We start from the raw sequence: 13,713 nt of genomic DNA, 5'->3' as shown, positions 1-13,713 counted from the left end.
AAATGCTCCTAGCGTGGTCTGAATCTATATAAATGTTTAGAGTGAGGCTTTGTTTATTTTAATGCCATCAATATATGTGCAGACATAGATGCACATCAGTAACGCATCTTAGATTCTCGTGGTTTGTACCATTTGGGGTTTAATACATGAGAAGTGAAGGTTTCACTGGGAGCTTTGCCTCAGAAAGAAGGCAAGTAGTTCTTGGTCATGCGATTTAAAAAGTGTAATGAACAGTTGCTCGCATGGTTTTATGGTCTATGCGGAGTCAGCTGATTTTTGGCAGTGCCAACAGTTAGGGTGCTATCATTAGCTTCAGCATTTTGCGAAGGAGGAGGAAAGTTCTTTAAAAAACAAAGCCAAGGTTACCATTCCTGTTTGCTATCAAGTGGCATCATAACAACAACAACTTGTATTTATATAGTGCCTTTAAACATAGTGAAACGTCCCAAGGCGCTTCACAGGAGTATTATAAGACAAAAGAAGTTGACACGGAGCCATCCATACAAGGAGGAATTAGGGCAGATGACCAAAAGCTTGGTCAAAGAGGTCGGTTTTAAGGGGCGCCTTAAAGGAGAAAGGAGAGGCAGAGAGGTTTAGGCAGTGAATTCTAGAGCTTAGGACCCAGGCAACAGAACACAGCCACCAATGGTTGAGCGATTATAATCAGGGATACTCAAGAGGGCAGAATTAGAGGAGCGCAGATATCTCGGGGGGGGGGGGGGGGGGGTTGTGGGGCTGGAGGAGATTTCGGAGATAGGATATCCTGTCATGCACTCCTCAGACGAGGGGGGCAATATAGCAAAATCAAGAATAAGTTGTGAACTTGAGCACTACGCCAACAGTTCTCATTGACACGGGAGGGAAATAAGCATTGTCTACACAGGTCCAAAACTTGGACCTAATAATAAGGTCGGTAAGGTGGGATACTCGTTTATCCAAAGTAACTTCTAGGGGCTGAAATTGCCCCTCTGCGCAGGGCCAGTTAGCACTGCCGGCTGGCGCTAGCGAGTTATCATGTGGGCACGACAGCCACATCAACCCATGCGGAATTGCCTCCGGGGCTCGTCAGCAAAAAGCGGTTTGTGCCGTGCCCTGCGATTAGCGCACCGGTGCGGCGCATGCAAGGCGATGATGATATCGTCATGAGCGCCGACCCCTTATCGCTCCGCACTGACCTTTTTGCACCCTTCAGGGGAAATTGCCCTGCAGGACGCGAGGTCGGTGGTGGGGGGGGGGGGGCAATGTCATCGACGGTCTCTTGGTGCGAGAAGCTGTGATATCTGTGGCGCCCCGGTCGCCCTTAAAGGGGACGTGGTAGTGCGTTCTGTCTGACAACTTTTCAATCAGCCCGACCATGGCGGCCGCTGATGTGGCCAGGCCACCAACATGCAGGTCGGTACCCTCTCTTGGGTACCCGGGCCGCTGGCCCGGCCAAAACCCACACTGGTGGCCCAGTGGGCACCACTAAAGAAGCTCCAGAGTTCGCAGCGACCCTTCCCTTTAAAAGGGGAGAGACGTTGTGACGAGTCAGCGTGACGCGGCACATCCGCGTGATGCTGAGTGTCCCTCCCGCCCTACCCACCCTGCCCCCACCCCCCCCCCCGCAAGCGCGCTGTTAGCGCAACAAACATTTTTTTCCTCAATTCCACGCCGAGGTCGGCACAAAACATCCAAATGGAATTACGCGCTGCAAACCCAGCGTGGGGTAATTTCGGCCCGAATCTCGAGACGTCGAGTCAAATCTCAACCTTCTTAAATTCTGATCTCAGCCAAATTCCTTCAGAAGAAACAAATTTGCCACAATTCAGATGTCACCCAAATACTCAGTAAATGCAACTAGGTTATATTTACAAAGGACACCGAAGAGGAGAAACTCAGAGAATTGTGGACCTGTGGAATTCTCTACCACAGAAAGTTGTTGAGGCCAGTTCGTTGGATATATTCAAAAGGGAGTTAGATATGGCTAAAGGGATCAGGGGATAGGGATAGAAAGCAGGAATGGGGTACTGAGGGAATGATCAGCCATGATCATATTGAATGGTGGTGCAGGCTCAAAGGGCCGAATGGCCTACTCCTGCACTTGTTTTCTATGTTTCTATGTTTCTATGACACGGAGCCAGAATATCATTACCGTGCCCACATTCTTTCTGCTTAGCTGTTTGAATCCACTGTTTGAATCATGCAAGTTGGACATGGTTTCGAGGGGCGATTTTAATTCTGTTCGCCCAGCGGAAACCTTACGGGCAAGGTAGTTATAACGGTCCGGGAAACTTACCCATTCCCTGCTGACAGGTCGTCGACCTGAAACGTTAACTCTGTTCCACTCTTCACTGATGCAGCCTGAGTCTTTCCAGCATTTTATTTCAGATTTTCAGCATCCGCAGTATTTTGCTTTGTGTTTTATTGTCCAATTGTGCGTGTCTGGCAGTTTTATTGGTCAAACCCAAAATATAAACAACCTGAATAAGCCCAGAAATATTGATGCATGATAGAATAAAACCCAGAATAGTCAGGATTGTTGATGAATCCTGCAGGGCATCGCCTGATCACACTGGGACCTCAGACGACTGACAGAATCCTATCATGCCTGTATTATCTGCAAATCAGACTTAACACACTAATCCAGCTACTGTACTTAATGAAGCATCTTGTGTTCCAGAAGCTTAATGTTTTGTCCCCTGCAGTCCAAATCTGGAATTTTTCAACAAAATGCTGCGTTTTATAAATCTCTGAATGAATCTACACAGCCAATTTCAAATGGCGTGGGACTGAGGCTTTGTATGTTCACTGTATTTTATCTCCTGTCTCAGGTTTTAAGAGTATCGGTTGTTCAACAGACCTGCACTTATATTTCTTCCTCCCTTCCAAGTACAAACAGCGGAAGGAACGTACGACAAATTAAGCCCCTCACCCACTGGTCCCTCCAACCACCACCTGCCCCACCTGTGATGGTGACTGTAGATCCCGCACGGGTCTCATCAGTCACCATAGATCTGGAAGCAAGTCATCCTCCACTCCGGGAGACTGCCCAAAAAGAAGACATATTTCTATAAAAAGTTCCAGAGATTGTCAGATGATAATTTTAATTAAAACAAGATTTTATTGGACAGGAGTGTGGTTTCCACTGTTGCCACTTCGCTATATTGGCCAGAAGCTACACCTGCATGCAGTCTCGGAGAGGTAACCCACACTTTTATTCCATTTAGCAGCAGCTGTTATCCACTGGCAGTTCAGTGGTGTAACACTCTGCTGTATGGAATAGTTAAACAGCTCCAAGCCCAAAGTCTGCACATGATGACTTTCCAATCCTCGCTGGCCCTGGACAGAGACATTTTCAGAAAGGGGGGAGAAGGAAACAATGGTGATGGTGAAGGGCGAGGGAAAGGAAAAGTCAAGCTGGCCTACTGTGCCACACCATACAGTGGTAACTTATTAACGATTGAGGGCCGCACTTGTGTATGGATGTCACTTTTATTTTGCAGAATAACGATTATGTGTCTAACATGCATCTTGCTGTTCCACATTAAATCGTCATTTTTGGTCCGTGGATGATGACATAAAATACAAAAGTTGGGAACAATTCTGTTGCTTTATTAAGAGCACTGAAAACAAACATACTCGTGCACAATAAATAGCTAATCTGAACAGTTATTAATACAACACAAACATTTTACTGCCTTTTTTTGTGTCTGTTTAAGTTATGATAGTTCAGCAATTGTGGCAGAATGGCCTCTTGGCAAATTCAGTTGTTTAACCCACTAGGTCTCCTTTAATGACCCGACTTTGGGCTTGGCCTTTTCTGGGATTTGTTAACAACTAATAACAACCAACAATTCTTCACCCACTCCAGAGACTGAAACACAACATCTAGGTCCAGTGCAGTGCTGAGGGAGCGCTGCCCTGTCAGAGGTGCCGTCTTTCGAACGAGACATGAAACTGAGGCCCCGTCTGCTTAGGTGGACGTAAAAGATCCCTCGGCACTATTTCGAAGAAGAGCAAGGGTGTTATCCCCAGTGTCCTGGCCAATATTTATCCCTCAATCAACATCACTTAAAAAAAAGATTATCTGGTTATTATCACACTGCTGTTTGTGGGAGCTTGCTGTGTGCAAATTGCCTGCTGTGTTTCCCACATTACAACAAATACTGCACTTTAAAAGTACTTCATTGACACAAACGTGCTTTGGGATGGCCTGAGGTCATGAAAGGCGCTATATAAATGCAAGTCTTTCTTTATAATTAATAAAAAACACAGGTTCAGACACTCCTTGTAACAGCCAGTTAAAAATTGCAGAAGCAATTTCTTTTCAGAGAAATACTTCCATTCCCAAACCGCTGCAACACTGTGACAATTCAAACACTGCAAAACCCAAAATAATTACAACAGGCAGCTTTAAACCCTGGGCCTTCTACACCTTTGTGTTGGGGACCAGTAACAGCAGCCTTTCCCATCTGCTTGGCTTTCCATTCCCCGCAGGCCAAGTCTGCCCTGCCCGGCCAGTCTTTGGTTTTGTGACTTTATCTCAAATTGACTCCGTGCAAAGATTTCAGGTCATGCACGGAACCTCAGCTTTCCATTTCTTTCATTTTCTTGATTTTAATCACTGATGAAGTGTTATCTTACTTAGCATGTGCACATGTTCGTTGCAAGGACATTTATTTTTAAAGTACATTGTCTCGAAATTACATTTAGCGATATTAGCATACGAACACTTGAATGGAGATCCACTGTCCACTACTTTAAACAGAAATGTTAACTCATTTATCTGATTCTGCACACTATTTGATTGAAACCCAAAAAAGATAAACATGTTATTCTCCAGTCTTCAAGCTCCCGTGGGTGAACACTAATTCAATCAGTGCCTCTCTGCACTGGCCTGTGATTAGATCAGACCATTCTCTGTAATAAGCTTTAAGTGCAGGCTAACAGCTGCAACATAGATTATTTTAGAAATGGGTACAGCAGTAAATTACTTACAAATCAAATGGCTGCAACTTGCATCCTCCTCTGCAGAGATGGACAGGACGACAGGGTCCGAATCCTGCAATTCACTGATATTAAAGCTCTCATCATCTACAGACTCTGGGAGGTGGACCAGGCTACTCAATTTATTGTAATCATGCAACTCCTTGAGCGCCGTCATCTCTCCATCTTCCTCCACTGTTTCCAAGCCGTCCTCCAATCTCGGATGGTACTGCAGATAATATTCGTTGATTTGATCCATTCCGATTATCCCATTCTCATCCATCTGATTGAAAAAGTCTTCGTCCTGTTCTTCCAAATCCTCATCAGGATCCAGGTCGGCATCTACCTGCGTTTCGGCGACTGCCATAACTTTGCTTTGGCTGAATGTGCTACACGGTGACAGCAGAGGAGCGGCAAGGGCTAAGGGCTGAGTGAATGTGTGGTTTCATTGCGTCTCTGATTACGATTACCAAGGGCTTCACTCTTCACTCGTTTTGCTGCCTCGTTCAGTAACTCAGCACGCTCGTCTGCAGAAAAATGACAACAAAAAAATAATAGAATATTTCAAGTCATACCAGCAAAAGTATGCAACCCAATGAAGACTGATCTATTTTGTCAGCTTGTCACTTTTGGTTAAGTTAACTGAGCATGCACATACATCGGCAGAAAGATGTATGGTGATTCCCGGCTAACAGTGTCCCAAATTGACACAGCTACTGTTAATCCACAACACATGTAAAAATGAAGAGATGCACAACATAACATGCGGTGCCGCCTCTCTCTCTGTATGGCATACAATCGCAGGAACAATGGGGGTGAAATAGGACATGGACGGAGATGCAAAGCGGCCACTTGTTTTACGTTACACCCCATATTCAGACCCATTAGAATTGTATACTGGGTGTGTGGTTTTACAGTTGGCAAATGCAAGTGCAGCTGTTTTGCAACCTGCCCAATTTCAATTGCACCTCCAATATATTTATGCTGCACGTTCACTCTGAGCAATGATATCAGACATGCTTTCCAGATAGTGTGTTCCTGGTCGGTTTCTCCAAGGACAGGCTTGTAGTGAAAAGTCGAATACATTTCACTTGTTGCAAATTCAATCACACGTAAAGTTATCTCTATTTAATATGCAGAAATGACTTTGTCTAAAATGAGATAATTGAAAGCTCCATGCAGTCACCTACTGTGAAAACGTTTATATATACACAGTAGACATACAGTACACTTAACTATAAATGTCACCAGTACTAAATTCAGACAGTAATTAAAGTGTAATGTACACGTGCAAAATTGTTTCACCATGGAAACATATAATACCATATCCTTGTGAAACGTCTGCCTTTGTGAAGATGGTACTCAGACTGTATTTAACGTAATTTAAAAGGGGCGGGATTTATCTTCAGGAACAAAAGCTCCAGTGTACAGATGTTCCTTGTGGTGATAAGCCAGTCACAGCAACTGTGCAAAAAACATACAATCTAATCATCCAGCACTTCCAAATATATTACTGTAAAAATTACAACAGACTTTATTACCACTGCCAAGTTGGCTTCCCTCAAATTAGCCCAATGTAGATCACCTTGTAAGATACTTTTGGAAGATGATGCGTCCCTTGAATGTAAGCAGCAGCCAAGCACACACAGTTGTAGATACTGCAGCTAGGCATGCCATATTTTAACCTAGTGCCAAAGTTGGAAGAGATAGGGTTCAGTCAGAACAAAGGGTGAGACCATGGCTTGTTGTGATGTGTTAACTAAAATCTTAATAATATTAACAATTAAAGCATCCACAAGTTAAGACACAGAAACAAGTGTGAGGAAAAACAGCTAATCTCTGATTAATAAACAGACTTTCAGTCTCCGGTTTACATTTTTGTCATTTTTGTGTGGCCCTGTTGATAGTCAGGCAGGTGCTAACTCATAGCATCAGGTGGCAAGATTTGCATCTCACTCGTGAGACAAAAGGCAAGGAACCAATCGAATATGAGCAGAAAAATCAATGTGCAGAATTAGCTTTGTATGAATTTGGTTTAATCTGTGTGGGTAAAGCTCTAGGCCTTCAGCAAAAAGGTCAACATAAACGTTTTGATTAAAGCAACAAAGTTCAGTGACCTACTGTTGGGTGAGAAATGCATCTGAATCATATTTAGTGCTTAGTGAACTACAACCCAAGGAAGCTGTGTGTGAGGAAAGTACAATTGGAGAATGAAATGCAGTGATACAGTTCCACAGTATTAAACATGACTAGTCAAACTCCCATGGCATTGCAGGGTTGAAGAGCAGGTAGTAATTGCAACTTGCACAACTTTAAACAATTGCTAACTGACAGAACAAGATGGCTGTAGTTTGAAAGGTTGGACCAATCAGGTTATGCCCTCATTCTATTGTCATTTGCATATATTTACCCCTTTGGGGCCAATCACATCTCCTACCTTCCCCCACATCTGCCAGAACTTATCGTGTATTTTAGAAGGAGTGGCATTCTGACATATGTCCTGTCCCAAATCCACCATTTTTGTCCCAAAAAGATTGTGGAATTTCAAAGCTAGTGTTTTCAGCTAAATTCACAGTTGACATTACGATTAGCTTAGGAGATGAAAAGGTGAATTTGAGTTGAGAAATGAAAACTATTCAAATCTGAAAAATGTGACAAACATTTCGAACAATTTAAAGAGAAAATGTTGCAGGTACTAAGATGGCTCACGTGTCTGACTATAATGAAGCACAGGAGACAGGTGTGGAACTACAAAGCTTCCAATTTCAATTTGAGAATGTGGCAATTTTGGATTATTCCCAATCACCCAAACTGGTCTGACATTTTTTCACTGATTGTTAAATTTAAAAACATTTGTTTTTTTTCCCCTTTCACATGTGCACGTAAGGAATGGGATTCAGTTTCTTCATTCACATTGACCATCTATTTTTAAAATTCTTCTTACATGTCAATGGCACTCTTATCAATATTAAAAATAAGTGAGTGTCACTTTTAGCCAGCTTGTTGACTAATAGAAATCATGTGACCATGGTGTCGCACTTCAACAATCTCACTGGTCAAATCATATCATCATCATAGGCAGACCCTTGGAATCGAGGAAGACTTACTTCCACTCCTAAAGTGAGTTCTTTGGTGGCTGAACAGTCCAACACAGGAGCCACAGACCCTGTCACAGGTGGGACAGACATTCGTCGGGGGAAGGAGGGGGTGGGATTGATTTGCCGCGCGCTCCTTCCGTTGCCTGCGCCTGACCACTTCACGTTGGCAGCGTTGAGATTCAAAGAGCTCAACGCCCTCCCAGATGCACTTTCTCCACCTAGGGCCATCTTCGGCCAGGGACTTCCAGGTGTCGGTGGGGATGTCGCACTTCACCAGGGAGGCTTTAAAGGTGTCCTTGTAGCGTTTCCGCTGTCCTCCTTTGGCTCGCTTGCCATGAAGGAGCTCTGCGTAGAGCAATTGCTTAGGGAGTCTCGTATCTGGCATGCGAACTATGTGGTCTACCCAGCGAAGCTGATCTAGCGTAGTCAGTGCTTCAATGCTGGGGATGTTGGCCTGGGCGAGGACACTGATGTTGGTGCGTCTGTCCACCCAGGGGATTTGCAGGATCTTGCGGAGATATCGTTGGTGATATATCTCCAGCGACTTGATGTGTCTTCTGATCATCATCCATGCCTCTGATCCATACAGGAGGGCGGGTATTATTACAGCCCTGTAGACCACGAGCTTGGTGGTAGATTTGAGGGCCTGGTCTTCAAACACTCTCTTCCTCAGGTGGCCAAAGGCTGCACTGGCGCACTGGAGGCGGTGTTGAATCTCCGCATCAATATCTGCCTTTGTTGACAAGAGCATGGGAAGTGGTCCACATTTTCGAGGGCCGCGCCATAAATCTTAATGACTGGGGGGGCAGTGCTGTGCGGCGAGGACAGGCTGGTGGAGGACCTTTGTCTTACAGATGTTAAGCACAAGGCCCATGCTTTCATATGCCTTGGTGAATACATCGACTATATCCTGGAGTTCAGCCTCAGAATGTGCGCAGACGCAGGCGTCGTCCACGTACTGCAGTTCAACAACAGAAGTTTGGTTGATCTTGGACCTGGCCTGGAGGTGGTGTAGGTTAAACAGCTTCCCACTGGTTCTGTAGTTTAATTCCACTCCAGCGGGGAGCTTGTTGACTGTGAGGTGGAGCATGGCAGCGAGGAAGATTGAGAAGAGGGTTGGGGCGATGACGCAGCCCTGTTTGACCCTGGTCCGGACGTGGATTGGGTCTGTAATGGATCCACTGGTTAGGATCACGACCTGCATGTCGTCATGGAGCAGGCGAAGGATGTTGACAAACTTTTGGGGGCATCCAAAACGGGGGAGGACGCTCCATAGACCCTCACGGTTGACAGTGTCAAAGGCCTTTGTAAGGTCGAAGAAGGCTATGTATAAGGGCTGGCGCTGCTCCCAGCAATTTTCCTGCAACTGTCGTGCTGCAAAGATCATGTCTGTTGTTCCCCATAGGGGACAAAATCCGCACTGGGACTCCGGGAGGAGCTCCTCGGCCACAGGGAGAAGACGGTTGAGGAGAACTCTAGCGACAACCTTCCCAGTGGTTGATAGCAGGGAGATTCCTCTGTAGTTGCCGCAGTCGGATTTGTTCCCCTTTTTAAAAAACTGGTCAAAGGTAATCAGGTGACTATTCCAATTTTGTCTTGGAAGCAGCAATCTCTTTTTGCTAATGGTAATGACATGGACATTGGGGTGAGGGGCATGTCCTCACATTGGTCCAGATAGTCCTGTGATTACCAATCTTGGTAAAGGCGGGCAGGGTGGGGGACAGAGATTTGGCAGGTTATGGTTTACACAACAACAGAGACAATCTGCACATACTTACAAACGCACAACTCATTACCTGTTGGACTTAAGTCAATAAAGAACATCAGGGTTAATATTATAAGCCCTCCTTCCCTTAATAAGAAATCCCATCCCTACCATATGGAAACAAGCTGCCGCTAGTGTTTTTTGGGAGAGATGGGGGAGCTGGGACTGCTGCCCTTGTGTCATTACTAATTCCACTGTGACATCACTGACTCTCTAATTGTGACAGGGCAGTAAAACATGATGCCAGTTTTTTAAAGGTTTGCTTTGTTACACAAGAAGAGTAAAATACAATATGACAGCAGGGACAACAGGAAATCAGGGATCGAGACAGCGGTGTGGCAGATCAAAGAGACAGACTGGGGTATAGCACAGGGCAGAATATACCCCAGGATTAGCCTTAGGCCAGTGATTAATGTGCAGGAGACTCACTGATACAATTAAAATTCGTAGCACTGAACGGCTTTGTAGAAACCCACAAAGTGAACTTTTCATCAAAACACAGCAACCAGAATAAACAATAAGCAGGTTTGCTAAAGAAACAGAAATGGTCCCAGCACACTCATTTATGAAGTCACCTGACCGTGCATATTCTATCGAAAACTGTGCATGACTAATTAGCTGAAGAATAGGCCTAAGGCGGATCCCTGAAGACCAGGCAGCCAACTAGCGATACACAAGATGAATATTGGGGCGGCTGTTTAAGCAGAGCCATGAACGTGATGCCAAACCACAAACAAATAGAGGTTCTGACAGCAACAGTTATTTCTCTCCATTCGAGAGATAATCCTGCAACCTGAAATCCAAGGTTACCTTGAGTGAGGGGTAATTAGTTCAAAAAAATGGGCCAATCTGATGTTTTGTCTTTTCCTTGGGTTATGTTGAATTTTCTTCCAGAATGTAAAATGCAAACTCTACATATATGGGACCTTACATCTAAGCAATGGTACTTGGAAAATGAATATAAAATGAATATAAAATAACTTGAAATAATTCAAGTGATCATTTTACACGCTGTATTGACAGATCTCCATAAATACATACTGAGGCTGAAAATTCTAGGCCCTTTTGGTGCAGGTGTAACGCCGGTGGAGGTGACCTGGAATCGGAGGAAATTAGACAGTAGCCCAGACATACAAAGGGGAACCTACAGACCTTGGAAGGGAACCGAGCCTCTCCCGCTCTTAACCAGGCCAGTGACACAGCTGGGCGGGGCGAATCCCACGGCAGAGACCAAGGCAGGGGTTCCCCATGTTGGGAGCTCTCTGACTCTCGGGACACAACACATTATCTGTGGAGGGGTAACAGACCATCAACAGGGCCAGTGGGCCCCGCCTCCGGGTCAAGCCTTCTGGAATTGTGGTCTGGATTCTGAACAAGGGAAAAAACAGTTAGCAATTGTTTTTTCTTATTTAAGTGTGGACCGTTTACAAAGGGTCCTTTCCTATCACTTTCCTGATTTCCCCCAAGCTTGGAACTCTTTCACCTAAATGTGTGCCCTCCCTGGTGGGCAGTGCCCTGAGTGGTGCAGGTGCCTGCCAACTTGGGCCACCAGTTACAATTATCTCCATTTTAAGGATCGAAGGAAATCCCAGAATCCTCTTTCGTACTACGAACTCATCCCGTTGAGCTCCTGCACCCTCTATCCTCACATTCAGTGGCAGGTGGTCATGAATTTCTGTCTCCAAAGTCGAAGCTTTCCGCCCCCACCTCACCCCACCGACTGACCCCTCCTCGCTGTTTCAAACAGCTGGGACCCAACAACATTCTAAAGCTGTTACCCAACTGCCTCATGAGACTCATCTGGTCCACCTCATGAGCTCCCCCCAACTCAGCTCCTGACTATTCAACTGGCCCTCCTTGATCCGATAAGCCCTCTCTTCAAGCACTGTCACAACCCCTTTCAAAACGGTCATAATCATTCCATCTCTTGGCCTACCCTTATGTTCTATCCAGAAACCACCCCATCGCCAATCTCCCCTTCCACTCCAAGGTTCTGGAACATGTTATCACCAACCAACTCCATGCGCACCTCTGCCACCTGTGTTTGAATCTCTTCAGTCTGCCTGACATCCCATTCACATCAGTAAGACTGCCTGCATTAAAGGTACTGACAACATTCTGTGTGACTGTTATGCACTGCGCCTCATTCTTTCTGTGACATTCAAAGGGATCGACCACACCATCCTACTCTGTGCTTCTTGATCATTGATTACATCATGAACAGTGTCTTCCATAGAATGCCATACAATACACAAAGTACAACTGACACCTGGGAGTCACAAAGCAGTATGAGGTTCAGAGGATAATAAATTTATAATTGGAAACAATCGCGTGGCAGTAATCTCATCAATGCTTGACAAATCTTCTGGAATTTTTTGAGGATATTTCCAGTAGAGTGGACAAGGGAGAACCAGTTGATGTGGTATATTTGGACTTTCAGAAGGCTTTCGACAAGGTCTCACACAAGAGATTAATGTGCAAAGTTAAAGCACATGGGATTGGGGGTAGTGTGCTGACATGGATTGAGAACTGGTTGTCAGACAGGAAGCAAAGAGTAAGAGTAAATGGGTACTTTTCAAAATGGCAGGCAGTGACTAGTGGGGTTCCGCAAGGTTCTGTGCTGGGGCCCCAGCTGTTTACATTGTACATTAATGATTTAGACGAGGGGATTAAATGTAGTATCTCCAAATTTGTGGATGACACTAAGTTGGGTGGCAGTGTGAGCTGCAAGGAGGATGCTATGAGGCTGCAGAGTGACTTGGATAAGTTAGGTGAGTAGGCAAATGCATGGCAGATGAAGTATAATGTAGATAAATGTGAGGTTATCCACTTTGGTGGTAAAAACAGAGAGACAGACTATTATCTGAATGGTGACAGATTAGGAAAAGGGGAGGTGCAACGAGACCTGGGTGTCATGGTACACCAGTCATTGAAGGTTGGCATGCAGGTACAGCAGGCGGTTAAGAAAGTAAATGGCATGTTGGCTTTCATAGCGAGGGGATTTGAGTACAGGGGCAGGGAGGTGTTACTACAGTTGTACAGGGCCTTGGTGAGGCCACACCTGGAATATTGTGTACAGTTTTGGTCTCCTAACTTGAGGAAGGACATTCTTGCTATTGAGGGAGTGCAGCGAAGGTTCACCAGACTGATTCCCGGGATGGCGGGACTGACATATCAAGAAAGACTGGATCAACTGGGCTTGTATTCACTGGAGTTCAGAAGAATGAGAGGGGATCTCATAGAAACGTTTAAAATTCTGACGGGTTTAGACAGGTTAGATGCAGGAAGAATATTCCCAATGTTGGGGAAGTCCAGAACCAGGGGTCACAGTCTAAGGATAAGGGGTAAGCCATTTAGGACTGAAATGAGGAGAAACTTCTTCACCCAGAGAGTGGTGAACCTGTGGAATTCTCTACCACAGAAAGTTGTTGAGGCCAATTCACTAAATATATTCAAAAAGGAGTTAGATGTAGTCCTTACTACTAGGGGGATCAAGGGGTATGGCGTGAAAGCAGGAATGGGGTACTGAAGTTGCATGTTCAGCCATGAACTCATTGAATGGCGGTGCAGGCTCGAAGGGCCGAATGGCCTACTCCTGCACCTATTTCCTATGTTTCTATGTTTCTAATAGGATGCCCTCAACCATGACAGCAAGATAAAGTGGCTCATAATATCTATCCTCTGAACTCTGAGATTTGAAAGTCCCTCCCACTTGCCAGTGATTGACTGTATTATAGAATGGATGGGAGGGGGCTGCGCTGTGTTTGGTAAGTGCGGGTGTTACAGTGAACATCAGTAACCAGGGTGTTTCCTGTAGTTGATGAATGACGACATCCACCAAACAAAGACCGATTGGCAGATAATGCAAATTTGTCAGCAGTGTTA

At 45.2% G+C, this 13,713-nt stretch overlaps 1 protein-coding gene across 2 annotated transcripts in view; it reads right to left on the bottom strand.

Annotated features, from left to right (window-relative positions):
• The window catches only part of akna (AT-hook transcription factor), a 205,024-nt gene that overhangs the window by 115,197 nt on the left and 76,114 nt on the right, over positions 1 to 13,713 (bottom strand). For both annotated transcript variants that reach the window (XM_070862780.1, XM_070862781.1), the window contains exon 2: positions 4,978 to 5,492. In XM_070862780.1, coding sequence (XP_070718881.1) covers positions 4,978 to 5,332 — 355 coding nt within the window. In that variant the 5' untranslated portion in view covers positions 5,333 to 5,492. The remainder of the gene's footprint in view (positions 1 to 4,977; positions 5,493 to 13,713) is intronic.

This window comes from Pristiophorus japonicus, chromosome 20, assembly GCF_044704955.1.
Source record: "Pristiophorus japonicus isolate sPriJap1 chromosome 20, sPriJap1.hap1, whole genome shotgun sequence".
Lineage (NCBI taxonomy): Eukaryota > Metazoa > Chordata > Chondrichthyes > Pristiophoridae > Pristiophorus > Pristiophorus japonicus.
Note: the sequence above shows the minus strand (reverse complement) of the source record. Positions and strands in the feature narration are given on the sequence as shown.